Below are 21,466 nucleotides of genomic sequence, written 5' to 3' on the forward strand. Positions count from 1 at the left end.
CGTGCGCAGCAAGACCCAACGCAGCCAAAAATAAATAAATTTATAAAAAAAAGAAACAACCCACTAGTGGGCAGAAAAAAACGTTTACTGATTTGATTGTTTTTTCCTCATGACAAAAGAATTTATAGTGATTGTAAAACACAAAGTTTAAGCAGTACAAAAACATTTGGCATAGTGGAGGGTGCCATGGTCCTACTTGGTAGACATGCGTGCCATTGTCAATACTTTGGAGAATCTCCTGCCAAACCTTTTTCTTATAGGTTGGATATTAAAATACTTTGTTTTGCTGTTTTATTTTTTATTGAGGTAGCATACACCATTCGTGTACAAGTCGTGTACAAAAGTGTACAGCTCCATCCACGGCTTCTTGAAAAGTGAACATCCACGAGTCACCAGCTCCAGGACAGGAAGCGGGGCATCCTCAGCCCCCACCCCCGGTCCCGGGGCCACTCCTCTCTCTCCCCCAAGGATGACTGATGATGGATGACTGCTCTCCTGATTCTCACTTCCTCTGTTTTTCCTCTGGACTGTTCAACCAGGAGATAACGGGTGGTTTTCAGAGGTTATAGGAAGTCCCAGAAATTTCATGCAAAGTTGTATATTTCTAAGTGGAAGGTCCACTGATCTTGTCAGTTTTCCAGAAGGGTTTGGGAGCCAAGAAGGGGCCTTTCGGAAATTAAAAAGAAAAAAATTGTTCGGAAGCTCCCTGGCGGTCCAGTGGTTAGGACTCGGTGCTTTCACTGCCATGGCCCGGGTTCCATCCCTGGTCGGGGAACTAAGATCCCACAAGCCACGTGGCGTGGCCAAAAAATAAATAAATAAAATTAAATTTAAAAAAAATTGTTTCTCACAAGCAATCACCCAGGACCATTTCATCATCTTTGTTACCTTGTTCAGCTCATGCTTAAGACCCCATTCCCCACCCTCCAAACCCAGTGTCTTGCTTTGCTTTTTAAAAATACATGTCTGTAAAAAGGAACGAAATTGAGTTATTTGTAATGAGGTGGATGGACCTAGAGTCCGTCATACAGAGCGAAGTAAGAAAGAAAGAGGAAAACAAATACCGTATGCTAACACACATATATGGAATCTAAAAAACTGGTACTGATGAACCTAGTGGCAGGGGAGGAATAAAGACGTCGACGTAGGGAACAGACTTGAGGACACAGTGGGGGAAGGGGAAGCTGGGAAGAAGTGAGAGAGTAGCACTGACATACATACACTACCAAATGTAAAATGGATGGCTAGTGGGAAGCAGCTGCATAGCACAGGGAGATCAGCTCAGTGCTTTGTGACGACCTAGAGGGGTGGGATAGGAAGGGTGGGAGGGAGGCTCAAGAGGGAGGGGATATGGGGATATATGTATACATATAGCTGATTCACTTTGTTGTACAGCAGAAACTAATACAACATTGTAAAGTAATTATACTCCAATAAAGATATTACAGGGACTTCCCTGGTGGCGCAGTGGTTAAGAATCCGCCTGCCAATGCAGGGGACACGGGTTCGAGCCCTGGTCCGGGAAGATCCCACATGCCATGGAGCAACTAAGCCCGTGCGCCACAACTACTGAGCCCGCATGCCACAACTACTGAAGCCCTCACACCTAGAGCCCGTGCTCCGCAACAAGAGAAGCCACCGCAATGAGAAGCCCGCACACCACAACGAAGAGTAGCCCCCGCTCGCCACAACTAGAGAAAGCCCTCACGCAGCAACGAAGACCAAACACAGCCAAAATTAAATTAATAAATTAAAAAAAAAAAGATATTACAAAAAAAAATAGAAATTGTGCATGAAAAAAATATGTGTCTGGGGCTTCCCTGGTGGCACAGTGGTTGAGAATCTGCCTGCTAATGCAGGGGACACGGGTTCGAGCCCTGGTCTGGGAAGATCCCACATGCCGCGGAGCAACTGGGCCCGTGAGCCACAACTACTGAGCCTGCACGTCTGGAGCCTGTGCTCCGCAACAAGAGAGGCCGCGATAGTGAGAGGCCCGCGCACCGCGATGAAGAGTGGCCCCCGCTTGCCGCAACTAGAGAAAGCCCTCGCACAGAAACGAAGACCCAACACAGCCAAAAATAAATAAATAAATAAATAATTTTAAAAAAATATATATGTCTGAAAAAAAATATATATGTCTGTTTATTTTTGTGGCAAAATATATATAACAAAACATTTACCATCTAAACTATTTTTAACCGTGCAGTTCAGCGCCATTAAGTACATTCACATTGCTGTGCAACGATCTCCACCATCCATCTCCAGAACTCTTTTCATCTTCCCAAAGTGAAACTCTGTCCCCATAAACACTGACTTCATCACTCCCACACCCAGCCGCTGGCAACTGCCATTCTATCTTCTGTCTCTGAATTCAACTACTCTAGGGACCTCATATAAGTGGAATCGTGCAGTATTTGTCTTTTTATGGCTGGCTTATTTCACTTAGCATAATATACTCAAGATTCCTCCACGTTGTAGCATGTGGCAGAATTTCTTTACTTAAAGACTGAATACTATTCCATTGTTTGCATGCACCATATTTTGTTTATCCATTCATCCATCAGTGGACACTTGGTTGCTTCCACCTTTTGGCTATTGTCAATCATGCTGGTTATACAAACATCTTCAAGTCCCAGCTTTCAATCTGGGGGGTATATACCTAGAAGTACAATTGCTGGGTCATACAGTAGTTCTATTTTCAGTATTTTGAGGAATAGCCAGAGTTTTTTCCATAGCAGTTGCACCAACTTACATTCCCACCAACCAGTTTTTCCATGTCCTCACCAACAATTGTTATTTTCTGATTTTTTTTTTTTTTTTAATAGTAGCCATCCTAATGGCTGTGAGTGGTTCTTTCTTTATTTTTTGGAAGTGAGATGAGTGGCCTTTTTGACGGGAGCATTTATATTTTTCAGGCTCTGGTTGTGCAACCTGGAAGGGCTTAACTCTTGAAAAACCTTTCCCAGCTGATAAGAGAGCTATCATTAGCCCATGACTTAGAAAGGTTAAGAACTTGCCACGGTCATAGGTGAACTGCAGAGCCAGAAACTGAACCCATGGTCTTATCTCTTCTTCATTTCACTCAGCACTGTGCCCGCCTTTAGGCACAGAGAAGGCCAGCCCCTGCCACCAAAGGTCACATAGCTGATGGTGACAGAGCAATCTGAGCATCAAATGCTCAGCTAACAGGAGGGTGAGCAATGCCATAAGCGCTGACTCTGGGGACCCAGCTCCGTGCCCGGACACTGACATTTCTGCAGGAAACAACTAAGGTGTCATCAATTATACATCTGCTAGCCACCCTATGAGACAAAGGCTGTGGAGCTTCTTAACCTGAAAATCTGGGGATGGCCTTCTGGGGTCCTCAAATCCAAAAATGTGTGCCTGTTGGGTACGTTTTTCAAAGAAGAGCCTGTCTCGTTGCTTTCATTAGATTTCAAAGGAATCTGTGACCCGGGGAAGACTAAATAAATATATTAGTCTTAAGGGTGTCCCCAGCTCCATGACTGCTGTAAAAATATTACAACATGTGCAGTCCCTGGGGTCTTGGCAAAAATTATCTCATGAAAGTAAGCTCTAAGGAGGAAGGTGGCTCCAGGCTTGGGGCTGGGGACCTGTCAGATTCTGGATGGTCAGTGGAAATCTTGACGCCTCTGTTGTAGTTTCTCTCCTCTCTCCCTGGCTGTGCCTTCTCTATCTGGCCGACTTCTCTCTTCTCCAACATCTGCAATTGGTGGGTCTCAGGACTTAGTCCTCAGACCTTGTCCTCTCCTTACTCTCCCCCAAGAGAGCTGTCATCTGATATTGGCTGCACCCTGACGATGTCCGGATTTCTATCTGCAGCTCAAATGTCTCTGCAGACTCATAGCCAAGCAACTACTTTTTTTTTTTTCTTGGCCACGCCGTGGAGCATGCGAGATCTTAGTTCCCTGACCAGGGATCGAACCCACGTCCCCTGAAGTGGAAGCACGGAGTCTTAACCACTGGGCCGCCAGGGAAGTCCTGCAACTACCCTCTTGATAGCTCCACGTGGTCAGCCTCCAGGCACTGGGAACTTCCCCAAGCTTTCCATTTCACGCAGCCGTCCACCTCCAAGCCTGCTCCCCTACCCACCTTGGTCACTAGTACCACCACCACCACCCACCACCCAACAGGTGTTTGGGCCAAACACCCAGAAGCATCCTTTCTCTTCCTCAGAGAAGGATGGAATCCAGTCTTGCCGGCAAGTTCTCTTGATTCCGGAAGATCTGGAGCCAATCCACTCCATAGCTCTCCCCTGCTTAACACCTTTGAACTTACTCTTTCCTCTGCCTGGTGCTTTGTTTCCTTTTTGTTTCCTTTTCATCACTCAGGTCCCAGTTCATATGTCCCCTTCTCAGGGAGTCCATCCCTGACCACCTAACCTAAAGCCACTTCCCCCCCCTGCCCCAACTCTGGTGACTCTGTCCTATGACCCTGTTTTATTCCCTATAGCAGGTGTTCCTGGCTAAAATGATTCTGCTCATTTGTTTCTTTGCTTACTGTGAGGACTTGCCACTAGAGCTGTGGCTTTCAATGATTTTTTACACAACCCATAGCAAGATACAAATTTCACATGTGACCCAGTGATCCAGGGGCTATGGCTGCATCACAAATTACCCCCAAGTTTACTGGCTTTAAACAAAGGCATGGATGTTGCTCACAAACCTGTAGTTTGGGCCGGGCTTGCTGGGAACAGTTCTCTCTCTGCTCCTCTTGGTGTCAGCTGGGATGGCTCAAAGCCTGGGGGCTGGAATCATCTCAATGTTCTCTCACTTACTTCTCTGGTGGTTGATGCTGGTTTCGGCTGGGACCTTATCTGGGAGACTCTTCACGTGGCTTGGGCTTCCTCACAACATGGCAGCTGGGCTCACAGAGAGTATCCTGGAATTGAGAGAGAGGGAGAGAGCGAGCTAGCACCAGGCAAAAGATGTATTCTAGTTTCTGACCTAGACTTGGAATTCACACAGCGTCCCTTCTGCCACATTCTGTTTGTTGCACAAATCCTGCTCAAGTTCAAGAGAAGAACTGGAGTCTGCCTCTTGATAGGGAGTGGCAAAATTGGAACTATTTCTGTAGCCACTTTTTGGAAAATACAATCTGCCACACCCAGTAGACAAATGGGGGGAGGTTCCCAAAACAATACTTAGCTTTCTGGACACAATGCACTGATTTTTTTTTTTTTTTCCATTGTATTTTGTTGAAAATGTTGGTCATGACCCGCTGGATTGATTTCTTCACCTTATTTGAGGGACATGTCACAAAAGTGAACAGTTTGTCTTTCCTCAACCGTAACCCCGCACACAACATGGTGTTCGGTGAGAATCAAACACCTCACCCACTAGCTTTCTACGTATTTTTTATTTAACACCTATAAAGCACGTACCGAATACCAGGCACTGACCTCATTCAACTCTCACACCAACTCTGAAGTAGACACTATGATGATCCTCATTTAACTGAGGAGGAAAGTGAAGCACAGAAGGATGAAGCAATTTGCTCGGCGTAACACAGCTAGTAAGTGGCAAATCTGGGATTGAAACCCAATAAATCTGGATGCAGACTCCATTTTGCTACGCAGCCTCTTATAGAATTTACTTATTTATGATGTTTATTGTGAGTGTCCCACACACACACCGCTGAACCTCAGCTCCACGAGAAGTAGTTCTCAGCTTCGCCCCTAGAACAGCGCGTTGCTCGCAGCAGGCGCTGGACCCGGAAAGACACAGCTTGAAGCTCTTGCAGCCGCTTTCCAGCCTGCGCAGGCGCATCAGGCAGGACGCCGGAGGCACCCCACCCCTCCCTACGCACACTGGCCATCGCCAATGGCTGACAGAGGAGCCGGCGCAGGCGCACTAGTCCGACTAGAAGCGGCCTCCCTCATTGGCTGATGACTGACGTGGGCTAAACCCAATGGAAACGGGCCTCTCCGGGAAGGAGGCGGGGCCCAGGGGGCAGTTAAATTTGCGCGGGATTGGTCCTAGTGTAGTCATGGCGGCCTTCCGCGACATGGAGGAGGTGAGCCAGGGGCTGCTGAGCCTGCTGGGTGCCAACCGCGCCGAGGCGCAGCAACGACGGCTGCTGAGGCGCCACGAGCAGGTGGTGGAGCGGCTGCTGGAGACGCAAGACGGTGCCGAACAGCGGCTGCGAGGTGAAGGCCGGGTCGGGGGCGGGGGGCGGGGGGCGGCGGGCAGCCGGGCCCGAGTGTTGGTGGTGGTGGCCAGGCCGGCCTCGAACCTTCTCGCTTCTGGGCGCCCCATCCCCTACCCTATTTCCCCGTGCGACCGGCGGATGAGCATTGTCCCCTCTGAGCCTCGGTTTCCCCACCCATGAAATGGGCGTCAGGACAGCAGCCACCTCCCGGGGGTTTAGTGGTGAATGTAGGAGGTCTGACGCGCCGTGAGCAGGAGCTGGGACTCAGGGTTTGAATTGGGGCTCAGGTGTCAAAGCGCCGGGTTTGAATCCCAGCACCGCCACTTCCCAGCTGTGAGATTTGAGGTGACTTACTTAACCTTGCAATGCCTCTGTTTCCCATAAAATGGTTGTAATAATAAATAGTCCCCATCTTCCTGCTGAGATTGTTCAGATGTTTTACTGAGCACCTCCTGGGTCCAGGCATAGTGCCAGTCATGGAGTGACAGCCGGGAACAAAGAAACAAAATCCCTGGGGTGGGGGTAGGGCTAATATTCTAGTGGGGTGAGGCAGAGGATAAACAAGAAAAATGGATTTGTCAGGAAGTGATGGGCTAAGGATTTCAGCTGTTAACTCATGAACCCTCTGGTCCCAGTCCAGTGCTTCCCTCTGAAGCCTCAGTTTCCTCATCTGTGAAATGGGGATGCTGATAGCACCCCTTGATGAATCAAAGTGAGATTCATGGAGATGATGCTTGCACAGCACTGTGCCCTTAAAAGGGGTATGGGGGCCGCCCTTGTTGCAGCTTTTCTCAGCATCAGGGTTTTTTTTGTTTTTTTTTTTTAATGACTTTTTTTTTTTTTTTAATTTATTTTTGGCTATGTTGGGTCTTCGTTTCTGTGCGAGGGCTTTCTCTAGTTGCGGCGAGTGGGGGCCACTCTTCATCGCGGTGCGCGGGCCTCTCACTATCGCGGCCTCTCTTGTTGCGGAGCACAGGCTCCAGACGCGCAGGCTCAGTAGTTGTGGCTCACGGGCCCAGTTGCTCCGCGGCATGTGGGATCTTCCCAGACCAGGGCTCGAACCCGTGTCCTCTGCATTAGCAGGCAGATTCTCAACCACTGCGCCACCAGGGAAGCCCAGGGGTTTTTTGTTTTTATCTTTTAAAGGCTTCAAACTTTTTTTTATTGTTGTAAAATTGACATAACCTAAGATTTACCATTTTAACTATTTTCAAGTGTCCGGTTCAGTGGCATTAAGTACATTCACATTGTTGTGTGACCATCACCACCATCATCTCCAGTATTCCATTGTATGCATACACCACATTTTGTTTATCCATTCATCCATCCCTGGACACTTGGGACACTTCCACCCCTTGGCTATTGTGAATAATGCTGCTATGAACATGAGTGTACAAATATCTCTTTGAGTCCCTGCTTTCAATTCTTTTTTGTATTTTCCCAGAAGTGGAAATGCTGGATCAGATGGTAATTTGATATTTAATTTTTCTGAGGAACTGTCATCTAGTTCTCCACTGTGGTTTCAGTGCCAGGGATTTGTAATGCCTTTTGACAATTACACTTTATGAGGGGGTGCCGTTTGGGTTGAGACTTGAATGATCTGGGAGCTAGCCATGGGATGGCTCCGGGAAGAGTGTTCCTGGCAGAGGGGACTGTCAATGCGAAGGTCATGAGGTGAGAATGAGCCTGGAGACCCAGGAGAAAGAGGTAGAAGATGAGGTCAGCAGGGGCCAGACTTGCCAGCCTGTGAGCCCCCAGGAGGAGTTTGGATGTTAGTCTAAGCACAACAGACGTCCTGGTCAGGGTCTTCTGCTCTTTTCTCCTCCTCCTCCTTCCTTCCCTCTCCTTTCTTTCCTCCCCTCCCGCTCCATTAACTCCCCTTTCACTGATGGTTGGGGAGAAGCTCAGCATCACCCAACCTGCCTGGGTTTCAGAAGAACGGATGGATTTGGGGCAGGGAGACGAGAGTCGATGTTCTAGGGAGCTGGGGCTTCGATCAAAAGGATCCAGTTCAGATCCCGGCTTCAGAGCTAAGTGTGTGGACAAGTCACTGGACCTTGGGCTTCTGCTCATCGCCTCTCAAATGGGGGGAGGGGTTCAGCCACCCTCAGAGGGTGGTGAGAGTTCAGTGAGTTAGGGCTCCGTGGTCACCTGTGGCACTTAGCACACATTCGGGTAACGACAGCTTATAATGAACGTCCATGGGGAAGAGATCATCCCAGGAGACTTGGTTGTTGCTCGGAGGGTGAGTGGAGAAGGGGCGGGAAGGCTGCAAAAGAGAGCCAGACCCTCAGCTCTCCTAACAGGAAGTCAGCAGGCACCGTCTAACACAGACAGATCAAGAAATAGCAGCATAAGCAAATTATTTAGAAATACGAAGGTCGATGCCAGAGAAAACAGTGAAGAGTTTAAGTGGCTGCTTCAGAGGGTTGGAGAGGCTTAGAGAGGGTTATATGTGTGTGTGTGTGTGTGTTTAAAGTTTCACAACCATAGACATGCAGTGCTTTGATTAAAAATTAACTTAATATAAGTTTATAAACACTTAAACACCGGCACTTTAAGAAGCATTTTCATCTGTGCCTTCTCTGAGTTGGCAGGTTTCTGTGACTCTGTGGGAAGGAACACAGTAACCTTCTTAGGGTGTTTTTGATCTTTTTGCATGTTTTGTTCAAAATGTGTTTATTCTGAGTAGGTGTTGGCGATGTACGGTGATCTTAAGATGCAATCTGTGCTTTGAAGAAGAGAGACAGGGAATAAATAGTCCAGTGTGATAAGGGCTGTCCTGGGAGCACAGTCTCGCCCCAGCAGGGAGAAGAGAGTGTCCAGCCGGCTGAGTCAGGCATTATCCAGAAGGCCTTAATGCTGGGAATGGTGTGCCAGTGGGCAGGGACACAGGGGCACAGGTCCCTGGAAGACAGGCAGGCAGAGGCCCAGGACTGAAAAAACATGGCGTGTCTGCACGATGATGAGGCGTCTTTGCAGCCAGAGCAAAGGGAAAAGCACATGGTGGGGCGAAAAGCAGGGAGAGAGGAGGTTGGCAAGGATGCCGAAGGTGCCCCAAAAGACCTGGACATTATCCTGGAGACACTGGGGAGCCACAGGAGGTCATTGAGCAGGGGAGCGACTTAACATTTGGCCTCTAACGCGGCCGCTCCGAAGGCAGAGAGCAGAAAGGATTGGCAACGGGAGAGACCAAAGCAGGACACGGCAGGGAGGTTTTTTGGGTGGTCCTGGAGGCGTGAAGGACCAGCACGCGGAAGAAGGGGTCCTGCCGGACGGGATGGCTAACTGGATCCAGAAAGTGAGTCCCAGACTTGTTGCTTGGACAGTGGGGTCGAGAGTGACGTCATAAGTTAAGACTAGGTGTGCAAACAAGGACCAGACTTTATTACTTTGGATGGATTCAAGTGTGATTTCGGTGAAATGGAAGCACGTGTGCCAGGTCCAGGTGGGACTCTCAGGTGGGCATTTGCAAATAGAACGATGGGTCCAGGAGCTAGAGATGGAAGTGGGAACGTGGCCATAGATGGGGGCATTGAGGGCGCCCTCTGCTCCGGGGCTCTCCTGGGGAGCCCGAGTTGAGGGGCGCAGACTTCTCCCTGCCCTGCAGAGGTCCTCACTGCGGAGAAGGAGGTGGCCCAGAGCCTCCTCAACGCGAAGGCGGAGGCACACCAGGGCGGCGTTGAGTTGCAGCAGCTTGAAGCCGAGCTTCAGAGGGCCAGCGAGGAAGACGCCCGTCTGAAGACCAGCCTCCTATATCCTTTCCTGTGTGTGCAGAACAGCCGGGCCCCAGCCTCACCCAGGAGGCCCTTGTTCACTCTGGAAAACACACCTGGAGCCAGCAGCCCCGGGCCCGACGGGGTTGGTGTGAGCACGTGGGCAGCTCTCCCTTCAAAGCCAGGGGTCCTTAACTGCCTGTTTACTCAGCTCAGCCGAGAGCTGGAGGAGCTCAAGGAGATCGAGGCTGATCTCGAAAGACAAGAGAGGGAGGTTGACGAAGACACGACAGTCACCATCCCTTCAGCCGTGTAGGTCCACAGATGCGGTGTGAGTGCGTGTGTGCGTATGGGTGTGTGCGTGCACGCAGCCCACAGCTCTTTGTTGGAGTCGACGCTGGAGTAACTTCTTTCTCTCTCTCTCTCTCTGTTTTGTCTTCTCACGCAGGTATGTGGCTCAACTTTATCGCCGAATTAGTAAAATTGAGTGGGATTATGAATGTGAGCCGGGGATGATCAAAGGCAGTATCCTTTGTGGTGAAAGTGGAACCCTGTGCACTGTTGGTGGGAGTGTTAAACGGTGCAGACACTATGGCAGATCCTAAAAAATTCAGCAGAATAACCACATAACCCAGCAGGTCGACTTCTGGGGATACACACGAAGGAATTGAAAGCAGGGACTTGAGCAGGTGTTTGTACATCCGTGTTCACAGCAGCACCGTTCACAAAAGCCAAAAGGTGGGAGCAACCCAAGTGTCCATCAGCAGATGACCAGATAAACAAAATGTGGTCCATCCATACGGTGGAATATTACTCAGCCTTAAAGAGGAAAGACATTCTGGCACATGCTACAGCATGGATGAACCTGGCACATAATCTGCTGGTTGAAATAAACCAGACACCAAAAGTCAGTACTGTATGATTCCACCTACATGAGGTCCCTACAGGAGTCAGATTCATGGAAACAGAACGTGGGATGGGGATTATTATCGTGGGAGGGGGAGTCAGTGTTTAATGGAGACAGAGCTTTGGTTTTGCAAGATGAAAAGAGTTCTGGAGATGGTGGTGATAGTTGCACAACAACATGAATGTGCTCAATGCCACTGAACTGGACACTTTCAAATGTTTAAGGTGGTAAATATAATGTTATATGTATTTTACCACAATTTTTTAAAAAAGTGCATTATCTTAACTTTCTGTTCGTGAAAATTTCTTTCAGTCTCTAATTATCTTAATAATAACAATTTAAAGACAGTGTCCTTTCGTCGTGGAGGGAGGGCGAGGGCCACGTGTGCTGGGTTTCCCTTACATCTGCGCCCTCAGTCCATCATGGCCCCAGCGTTGCTCAGCCCATCCACCTGGAGAGCACCCAGCTCTCCAAGAAATTCATCAGCGACTATCTCTGGAGCTTGGTGGACACGGAGTGGTAGCCAGGAGCCTCTGGGACTGCATCATACAGTCCCACCCAGTGGGAACCAGCCCGTGGTGGGTGGTCAGTGCCTCAGTGGTGAGATCAGCTTAAAATTAAATGTTTATACGTAAATGAGTTTTTTTTACTGGATTTCTTCCCCCCGTTCCCCACTCTTGACTTTGGCCTCAAATGCTGGACTAGGTAACCAAAGAAAACTGACTTAGTGTGCCAGGCCTGTGACTTCACGTCTGTGACAACACATACAAATGACACCGTAGTATCCGATGACAAATTCCAGGTCTTCGTCATCTGTGACTCAGGTTTGGCCCTTTTTTATCCGTTCATTCTCTGAGTGCCACTGTGTGTCCGAGCTGTGCTGGGAACCCAAGGCAAGATGAAGGATCCCTTGAGCCAATGGAGGAGTCAAAAGTGATCAGATGCCACCCTCGAGCTAGAAAGCTTCCAGAGTGCTTCAGGACCCGGCCAGGGAGGGGGCCTGCCCCAGGGGATGGGGGTGGCATTTTTGCTGGGACTGGAAAGGATGAGTCAGTCACGAAGAGATTACGTTATAGGATGTATAGGGGCCCATCCCTGGCTCCAGGGTGGGCTGTGTGTCAGAGACCACTGTTTGCCTCCCTGATATTTGTTCTCCCCTCCCCCCTTGGTAAGGAAATCCTTTTAGCTGCCCAGTCAAAACACAACTTTTCCCAGCCTCCCTTGCAGTTAAGTTCAGGACAATGAAATGTTAAAAGAAGTGTTGTGTGTGACTTCTTAAAAGGCAAGGGAGTATACCCTTTCCCCCTCCCCTCTGTTTTCTGGAACTTGAGTGTGATGGCTGGAGCCCTGGCAGCTGTATTGCCACACTTAAGGAGGGGTGCAATCCTCTAGGGATGATAGGAACCTGGTTCCCTGATGATGGTGTAGCTGGGTATCAATGCTGGACTTCCTTGCGGGTAGGGGCTGAACTATTGTGTGTGCCTTTGTTATTTTAGTTTTTCTATCACAAACAGCCAAAATAAACCCTAACTGATTCAGCATGCAACAAAGGCCTGGGCCAGCCAATTGATTTCTTCACCTAACCCCCATCCTCAGTGACTGAGGTACTACTAAGAGTGGGAAGCCTGTGGCCAGCCTGCCTGCCTGTCTGAGGGTAGAGAGTGAGAAGTAGGGTCCCTTCAATATCAAGTGCCTCTTGGATACAGCTTTTCCTGAAGCCAGTAGATTTGGTAGTTACATGAACCTCTGGGTGTTGGGTTTTGTGCACCTCTGTACCATTTACAGTAAGTACGATTTGTATTTCTTGATCAGAGAGGGACATTCTAAGCAGAGGGAAAAGTAAGTTCTAGCAGCACCTGAGTACATCAAGTGGGCACTAAAAATAGTCCATTCCGGTGTCTCTCGGAGGTCCTAGAGCAAGGGATCCCGCCTGTCGGGCTCCAGGAGATAGACCCAAAAAAGGGCTTGTTAGTCTCCCTGAAATGTAAGTAGCCCCAGTCCATCTGGCTCACAAAGAAAGATTCCCAGAAGAACTTCAGAGGCCCTGCTTTTATGCTGAGGGCCTGGCTTTACATATTCAAGGAAATGTTCACATAAGCCCTCCTGGACTGTTTTCATTTTCAAGGCTGGCAGAGTGTTTTATGATGTGAAAAAGAAGCAGAGCCCTTTATTTGTACCCTTGGCCTCCAAATGGCAAAAGACTTGATCTAGACCAGGGTTTTCCTGCCTCAGCCTTCACGGCGTCTGGGCTAGGTCACTGTCTCTGGTGGGGGCCGTCCTGGACATCACAGGATATCTGGCAGGATGCCTGGCCTCCACCCACTAGATGGGAGGAGCACAGCCCTGTCGCGGAAACCCCAGGGGGGCGGGCACCCTCAGGGCTGCCACCCCCCTGCCTCGCAGCCTCAGCCAGGAACCGGGCAGTCTTCTGCCAAGGCCAGCTGAGGAGCTGCTGTCACCTTGGTGGCTCTTCCTGCTGACACAGCCAGCCTCCACCTGCTCCCCTGCAGGAGTGCTCCCCGCCCTGAGTAGAGCCGGCCCAGCTGAGGGTCCCAGGGCGGGCAGAGAGGCATATTTCTCTCTAGTTCAAACAGATTAGCAGGTGCAGAGCCCCTGGGAGAGAAAGCCGGTGTTGAGGGGCGGGTGCAGTTACAGACGCAGGCTTCTCTGGGCCCAGGGCCTGAGCCCCCCGTGGGCCTGCTCCCCGCCGCCTGAGCAGTGGCCTCGCTTTGTTCTGGGAGGGGCCCTGGCGGCATTGCCTGCCCAGAACTCAGTTTCCCCAAGAAGAAGAAGGTGGCTCCAGGGAGGCAGCACGGACCTAGGCTCAGAGGGGCCCCGTCGCCCCAGGCCCCCCCCCGCAACCAGCCCAAGGAGTGAGCAAGTGGGTGAGGAACGCAGCCCGGCGGGGCCCGGCGGGCGCGTTCAGGGAGGTGCCTGAGCTCACAGGGGCCAGGAGAGGCCCTGGCCCTCCGCATGCCTGGGCCCTGACTCACTGCCCGGCGCTGGCTGGACGCCCGGACAGCCTCGGCCCGCGGCCTCCAGCCTGCACACCCACCCCCGCCCCTGCCTGCTCTCCCTCTGAGAGCCGGCCTGTGGGCAGCCAGCAGCCAGCTCTCTTGGCCGGGCCTGTTGGAGTGGGTGCAGGATCGGAGTCCCCCCGACCGGGCAGTGAGTGGGGAACCGAGACCTTGCGCCTGCAGAGGTGAGACTTGACCCCTCACCCCCGGCCTGTTCCTCCTGCACCCCTCAGGCCAACACCGTCCCACGCTGGTGAGGAGTACCCATTTTACAGGTGGGGGAGCTGAGGCACAGCTTGGTCCAGTCGGTTGCCCAAAGTCACAGGACAGTGACACCCTGGGAGGCTGAACTCGGCAGTGGGGCCCCGGGGTCCGTGGAGGAGCATCTTGGCTTTGCAGATGAGAAATGGCCTCCAAGGCGCCTGCCCCTTGTCCGAGGTCACCCAGGTAGAAAGAAACCAAGGACTGGAACTCAGGCCTCTACTGGGTGGAGCCCTGCTGGGCGACGGAGCAGGGTAAAGTTCTAGACGCTTAGTGATCAGTGGTTGCCGGTCAAGTACCCACACACCTGGCCAACCTATCTTATAATTGGTGTTTCTGGGGAAAATAGCCAAGGGTACATGGAGTTGAGAGGCCAAACCCCTCACACTGGACCTCCGGCAAGCTTGGTGGGCCGAGGCTGGTGAGAGGCCGGGAGGACTGGTCACAGGGCATCAACACAGACACGGCAGTGCTTGGACCACCCTCGGGGAGGCCCCAGGACCTCCCGGCGGCTCCCCGACTGACTCAGAAGTGTGCACTGGGCATCTGTGACCTGCCAGGCCCCCCTTCAGGGAGCCACACTCCAGTGGAGGCCACAAGCAGGTGCTGTGTGCCGGCTCCCAGTGCCCTACAGGTGATGAAACTGAGGCACAGGGACGGCAGGCTATTCGTGGAAGGTGTCGCAGCTGATGGAGACAGAGCCTGCAGGAGGCCCCAGGGAGGAAGAGCCATTTGAGCCCAGATAGACCTGAGCCCGCTGGGGACAAAGGTGTGGAGACAGTGAGCCAGGCAGAGGGAACAGCAAGTGCAAAGGTGGGTGTTCAGGGACAGCAAAGAGGCCAGCATGGAGGGAACATGAGGCCGTGGGGCTGGATCATGCCAGGCCTGCAGTCCACAGCGAGGCATGGGGAGGATTTTCAGATTCCAGGGGGGCCCCAGAGTTGGGGCTTGGAAAGGGGAGCCTGACATTGGCCTCTTGACGCAGGTCATGGTGCAGAGGCCCAGCCGACTAGGGGGGTGGTCTTGCTATGAACCCCCAAGCTCCCCACCTCCATCCCAGCCACAGCGTGGGAGAGGAGGCCTCCGGGGTGAGCAGAGCAGCTGTGCCGGGAGGGTGGAGCCCCTCCACCAAGGGCAGGAATCAGTGCTGAAACCTGAGCTGCCTGGAGGGGAGGCTGGACGGGACCCAGGAGTCCTGGGGGCTATCCCCCCCCATCCCACTCCACTCAGTGGGGTGGGTGATGTGACCAGTGTTCGCTCAAACTCCAACCCTCAGCCGCTCTCTTATCCCTTCATCGTGGAGGGGATTCACTTCCTGGGGGAGAGGAAGGGGTGCTGACCCCCACTGTGGGGGAGGGGCCGGCGTCAGGGACAGCGCTCCTCCCTCCCTGCCTCCCCCCATCCCTCCCCCGGACCTGGGCTCAGCCCCGAAGGCTCCAGCCTGACTCACCACAGGCAGCTGTGGTTTCAGATGCCGGTGGGGGCAGGAGGGGGAGGCAGCAGAGGACATGAATTGGGGTGTCAGGCTTGGGGGAGCAGCTTCTTCCCACCACCCAGCCAGTCCTGGCCAGAGCCATTGAGGCCTCGGAGAGGGGGAGCCAGGGTCACGCCTGCCCACACCCTGTCCTTGGGGATGGCAGCTCCGAAGCTCCAGTCTGCTCCCCACCCCTTTGGCCAGGCTGAGCCCACAGACCAGGTCCAAGTGGCCGGCTAGCTGCGCTGCATCTTACCTGGGTGACATCCACGCCCTTCCCCAGGGGACCCCTTGTGAGCCCAGAGAGGATCACCATCAGGCCGCACCCTCTCCACCCCTCGGGCTGCTGGTGGAGAAAGACAAAGGGAGGGACGTCTGGGTCTCACCGGGAGCTGCTGCGGGAGCTGAGACCAGTGACCCCAGCCTCCCCTTTCCCATCTGTAAAATGGGCTCTGGGCCTGCCCCGCCTCCCCACCCTTGGGCGGCCACCGAGGGGAGCAGACAGTTAATCCCCAAGAAGTGTTTGCTCTTATTTTCCCTGAGGCTCTAGTCCTGCGTGTCTGTGTCGTACTCAGTGCCACGGTGGGGACGCCCAAGGAAGGATTTCAGCAACTACTCACTCAGTGGAAAACTGCCCAGGCCAGGGACCAGAAACTTCCATCACCTCCAGCCTCTCCCAGGCACTTCCTCTGCTCGGGGACCCCCGAGTTCTGCTCACCCTCCCCTCACAGGACCCTCGGCCACCTCCCGGCCCCTCCCGCAGGCCCAGCCATTCGAGCTCATTTGTCCCATTTGCCACACGGCTGAGCATGGAGTCGGTCAATCAACCAATTATCGACCGCCTGCCTGCAGGCCCCGGACGCTTCCTGTGCGGTCCGCTCAGCTTTCGCCCCCAGAGGCATTTTGGAACCTTCCCAAGACAAAAGGCGGAAGGAAGGAAGGAAGTGCCACCCTGTGGACACAGAAAAGATAACAGTCCCTGCGGCTCCTGGCGCTTCTCTCCACCACCACGCCCGCCACCCGTGGAGCCCCGGGATCAGCATCGCCCCGTTTTCAGTTGAGGAAACTGAGACTCTGACGGGTCCAAGGTCACCCAGCTCAACCCAGGCCGCCTGGCCCAGTCTGCGCTCTTTCCCACCTGCTGCGCCGACACTCTGGGTCCCCTGCCCCTGGGCCCATTCCTGCAGGGAACCCTGTTTCCCAGGTCCTGCTGGGTTCAGCCCATGGGGGGCGCTGGCGGGAAGGGGGCCCGGAGGAGGGGAGAGGACAGAGTCTCTCTCCTCTCTCTCTCTGCCGTGGAGGGGTCTCCTCCCAGGCTCCCACAGCTCCTGGGCTCCAGTAATGCCACCCCTTCTTCTGCTGTTATTTCTAGATGCCTCATTGTCCCCATTTGTGGTTTTTTGGCTGCGCCTTGCGGCATTTGGGATCTTAGTTGCCCGGCCAGGAGTCAAACCTGTGCCCCGTGCAGTGGAAGCGTGGAGTCCTAACCACTGGACCACGAGGGAATTCCCTGGGTTTTTGGTTTTGCTTTAATACATTTATTTATTTTTGGCTGCGTTGGGTCTTGGTTGCTGCCCCTGGGCTTTCTCTAGTTGCGGAGAGCGGGGGCTACTCTTTGTTGCGTTGCGTGGTCTCCTCATTGCGGTGGCTTCTGTCGTTGCGGAGCATGGGCTCTAGGCGTGTGGGCTTCAGTAGTTGTGGCACGTGGGCTCAGTAGTTGTGGCTCGCGGGCTCTAGGTGCACAGGTTCAGTAGTTGTGGCGCACGGGCTTAGTTGCTCCGCGGCACGTGGGATCTTCCCAAACCAGGGCTCAAACCCGTGTCCCCTGCATTGGCAGGCGGATTCTTAGCCACTGCGCCACCAGGGAAGCCCCCTGGTCTTTTAAAAAAAGTATTATTTAGCATTATTTTCAGTTGTGGTCCAATACACATAACATAAACTTTACCGTCTTATCCAAGTTTAAGTGTGTAGTTCATCGGCCTTAAGCACATTCACATTGCTGTGCAACCATCACCACCATCCATCCAGCTCTTTGGTCTTGCAAAACTGAAAGCCTATAGCGATTAAACACCAACTCCCCAGCCTCCTCGTCCAGCCCCAGGCACCATCGTCCTGCTTTCTGTCTCTAGGAATTGGACCACACTAGGCACTTCATATAAGTGGAGCCATACCGTAGTTACCTTTCTATAACTGGCTGATTTCCCTTTAGCACAATGTCCTCGAGAGTCATCCATGTTGGAGCATGTGTCAGAATTTTCTTCCTTTCTCAGGCTGAATAATATTCCATTGTATATAGACACATTTTATTTATCTGTTCACCTGCAGATGGACACTTGGGTTGTTTCCACCTTTTGGCTTTTGTGAATAATGCTAAGAACATGGGTGTGCAAATATCTGTTTAAGTCCCTGATTTCAGTTCTTCTGTGTGTATATACCCAGAAGTAGACTTGCTGGATCACATCATAGTTCTATTTTTATTTTTATTTTTATTGTTAATTTTTTTCGCCATGCCTCGCGGCTTGCGGGATCTTAGTTCCCCGACCAGAGATCGAACCCATGCCCCCTGCAGTGGAAGCGTGGAGTCTTAACCACTGGACCGCCAGTGAAGTCCCAATAGTTCTGTTTTTTGTTTGTTTTTTTTTAATTTTATTTATTTATTTATTTATGGCTGTGTTGGGTCTTCGTTTCTGTGCGAGGGCTTTCTCTAGTTGCGGCGAGTGGGGGCCCCTCTTCATCGCGGTGCGCGGGCCTCTCACTATCGCGGCCTCTCTTGTTGCGGAGCACAGGCTCCAGATGCGCAGGCTCAGTAGTTGTGGCTCACGGGCCCAGGTGCTCCGCGGCATGTGGGATCTTCCCAGACCAGGGCTCGAACCCATGTCCCCTGCATTGGCAGGCAGATTCTCAACCACTGTGCCACCAGGGAAGCCCCAATAGTTCTGTTTTTAATTTAAAAAATTTGAGGTCCTACTTTTAATTTTTTGAGGAGCCGCCATACTGTTTTTCCACTGTGCCTTTACCATTTTACATTCCCACCAACAATGTACGAAGTTTCCAGTTTCTCTACAGCCTCGCCAACACTTGTTGTCTTCTGTTTTTTGTTTTTTATTACAGCCATCCTAATGGGTGTGAGGTGGCATCTCATTATGATTTGCCCATTTGGTGTGTTATGCTTAGATCCCTGTATTGTTTTTTTCTATCCAGTGACCTGCTGTGTTCCTGACTGTTCCCCAGCTGATGTGCCAGGACTATTTGTGGCTTGACTGCCATGCCCTAAGACAGGGGTCTGAAATGCCCTCAAGGCCCAGACTCAGGTAAAGCTGGGGTGCACAAGAGAATGAGGGTGTAGGGGACTGAGGTGGACTGCAGCCCACGTACCCTGACACCCATGGCTCTGGCCAAATGTTTCCACGATGTAGCCAGATTCACCTGAATTTATGATTATTTGGATTTGTGTTGTGAAATCTCTCGATTTTTTTCTATCTTAGCAACGAATTTAATAGGACTAAATTCAGGAGAATCCTTCCCTGACACCCCCCAACATAAAAAAGCCTCCTGGCAGTCAGTTCTCTGTCTCATTATCCTTTTTAATATTCTTCCAGAATAATCTTGTAAAATATAATTTTTTCTATCTGTTTCTTCTTCTAAAATGTCATCTCCTTGAGGGCACACTTTTTTTTTTTAATATATATAACTTTTTTTTTTCTTGGCCGTGACACACGGCATATGGGATCTTAGCTCTCCCTGACCAGGGATCGAACCCCCGCCCCTTGCACTGGAAGCGTGGAGTCTTAACCACTGGACCCTCCAGGGAAGTCCCAAGGGCATGGACTCTTATTCACTGCAGTGTCCCACACGCCTAGAACAGGACCTGGCACACAACAGGTGCCCATTGTTCGTTGAATGAATGAACAAGCAGGAAATTTAGCAAAACCCCAACTCAGGGAAGCACCCAGCAGAGCTGCTCCCCAGCTGAGCACAACATCCCCCAGAGCCTGCAGCCTGCTGGAGCTCTGGGGAGATGTTCCCTTTCCAGATCCTTCTCCCGGGGAGTCGAGTCCCTCAACAGATGGAGGGAGCCAGAGAACAGAGGAAGAAAGCACTTCTGGTTTAGCCAAATACTTTTAAGAAATTTAATCGATCACAGTGAGACATTCAGGCTATAAAAACATTCTATACAGTGGTTTAAAAAGCGATACCCATCCCGGAAAAGCAACCCATATATACAACACAGACCTGATTCTCCTGAAGAGCGTTGCGCACAGCACGTGCGAATAATCTTTTTGTACAGAAAGACGAGGCGTCTCAGAGACAGTTTCCCCCAATGCAGCAACCAGGGTTTGCAAAAATAAATAGATCTTTTTTTATATACATATAAGTGATAAATGTTTCAACAAATATACAAAGTGCAAACATAACAAAAAGCTCCCATTGTCTGCCCGGGGATCTATTTACATGCTTCAGAAAGAGAAAAGGTGTTCACAGCCTCCTGCAGGGCCGCCGTGTTCTGTGGTTGTACAGCAGACAGTCCCCTCAGAGAGTCTCCGTGGGAGGCTGACCCCCCCCCACCCCGGCTCTGTGGTCATAAATGCGATACGTGTGTCAATTCCAGAAAGCGTTCTTGTTTAATAAGTCCCGCATAATGCCCGAGCCAGGAGCATATCCTACAGGGCGGACCTGCCATGCACGTTTCAGATGGATCCCCCGCCAACCACGACCAGCTTATTGGGGAAATGAACGGCTCGGGGGCATCTGCACAGAAGTGGAAACACTAGCCAGATAGTCTCGATCTTGATCTTGGCTTTGAAGTCGTGATCAAGCCGACCCTTTCCTCCTCACGCACGTCTCCCTACGTGCTGGGAGAGGGGCCAGGTCCGCACCATCACCAACCTGGACTCTCTCCAGCCAGAACAGAACCAGAACGGAAAGCAGTGCAAAATAATAATAGACTGTCGACTTTACACAGTGTACAACTAAACTGAAAAAGTGCCAGGGGCAGGGCTGGGGTCCCGACACCCACACCCAGACAGAGGGACACAGTTAGAGGTCGGAGCCACCTACCTTCACGCACAAGGCAATGGGGTCTCAGGCACTTAATACATATTAAGGGTGACGGGTGGCTCAGGTTTTCCCTGGGGATGGCCGGGATTTTGGTGAATGAATAGGGCTCAGCGGGTGCCACCCCCAGAAGGCTGGATCCAGCCATCACCAGGGGCCCTTCCCCAGCATAAGGGGAGGGCAAACCCAGCTTGGAAAACCCTAGTTTGATCCTGACCTGTGGGTGGCAGAGCAAAGGCCAACTCTGGCCATCCCATCAGGCTCGGCAGGCAGAGGTAAACACGTTCAGTCCTGAGTGTGGGGCTCGAGCTAGAGGGCAGGTGAAGCAGCAGCTACCCGGGACCCTGTTGGTAGCAACTGCTCTGGTGCGTTCAAAGCCACTAGCTTTCCCGCTCCATGTCCCTCCGTCCATCATTCCCTCGGGGGAAGAGCACGTCAAGGAGGAGAGAAGCTCGGAAACATCCCCCAGCTCGTCCGCCTTCCTCCTCTTTTCCTTTCAGCGTAAAGAAAGAAAGAAAAAATGCAACCCAAACCCGTTCCGTGGGCGCTGTCGGAAGCCTGTTCTGCCTCCCAAACAAATAAATATATAAAACAAAGCTTTGGCAGACAAGGCAGACGGGCGCCGGGGCTGCAGCCACCAGCACTGCTTTTGGCGCCGAGGTCTCAGGAAGGGTTTGGGGCAGGTCAAGGGTCCGGGGAGAAAGTGTTCTTCCTGCCAGCGAGTGACCAGTGGCAGGTTCCGGGAAGGGACGGGACTCGAGGCAGCAGCTCACGCCACGTCATCCTCTAGGCTGACCATCTGTCTCTGTCAACAAAACGGTAAACGCCGGAAACCATCAGTCCAACATCCAGTAAACATGGCCAG

The 21,466-nt window shown here is 52.0% G+C and overlaps 2 protein-coding genes and 1 long non-coding RNA gene across 9 annotated transcripts in view; 1 reads left to right on the forward strand and 2 right to left on the reverse strand.

Moving 5' to 3' along the window:
- Positions 1-5,890, reverse strand: part of LOC309623368 — an 18,902-nt gene extending 13,012 nt beyond the window's left edge. For 2 of the 6 annotated variants that reach the window (XR_014241333.1, XR_014241334.1), the window contains exons 1-2: positions 5,423-5,890; positions 4,687-4,902 (exon numbers count right to left, since the gene is read on the reverse strand). This is a non-coding gene — a long non-coding RNA (uncharacterized lncRNA). The other 4 variants (XR_014241336.1, XR_014241337.1, XR_014241338.1 and 1 more) reach the window with 4 other exon arrangements.
- A 97-nt stretch (positions 5,891-5,987) lies between these two features.
- Positions 5,988-11,433, forward strand: SPC24 (SPC24 component of NDC80 kinetochore complex). Its single transcript, XM_082380241.1, has 4 exons — positions 5,988-6,169; positions 9,782-10,199; positions 10,336-10,412; positions 11,211-11,433. Exons 1-4 carry the CDS (start codon positions 6,010-6,012, stop codon positions 11,315-11,317), a joined length of 762 nt encoding a protein of 253 aa, XP_082236367.1. The 5' UTR covers positions 5,988-6,009; the 3' UTR covers positions 11,318-11,433.
- An 8,233-nt stretch (positions 11,434-19,666) lies between these two features.
- The window catches only part of LDLR (low density lipoprotein receptor), a 37,102-nt gene continuing 35,302 nt past the window's right edge, over positions 19,667-21,466 (reverse strand). For both annotated transcript variants that reach the window (XM_082380213.1, XM_082380212.1), the window contains one exon: positions 19,667-21,406. In XM_082380213.1, the coding sequence (XP_082236339.1) occupies positions 21,371-21,406 (36 nt within the window). In that variant the 3' untranslated portion in view covers positions 19,667-21,370. The remainder of the gene's footprint in view (positions 21,407-21,466) is intronic.

The sequence above is a fragment of the Balaenoptera borealis genome (assembly GCF_965194805.1).
Source record: "Balaenoptera borealis genome assembly, chromosome: 2".
NCBI classification, from domain to species: Eukaryota; Metazoa; Chordata; class Mammalia; order Artiodactyla; family Balaenopteridae; genus Balaenoptera; species Balaenoptera borealis.

Bases quoted from the DNA above. Each gene is read 5' to 3' on its own strand.
- SPC24 (XM_082380241.1), top strand. From the start codon at position 6,010: ATGGCGGCCTTCCGCGACATGGAGGAGGTGAGCCAGGGGCTGCTGAGC. The intron at 10,200-10,335 runs GTAGGTCCACAG...CTTCTCACGCAG, and splicing joins GTCACCATCCCTTCAGCCGT to GTATGTGGCTCAACTTTATC. The intron at 10,413-11,210 runs GTATCCTTTGTG...CTGCGCCCTCAG, and splicing joins GCCGGGGATGATCAAAGGCA to TCCATCATGGCCCCAGCGTT.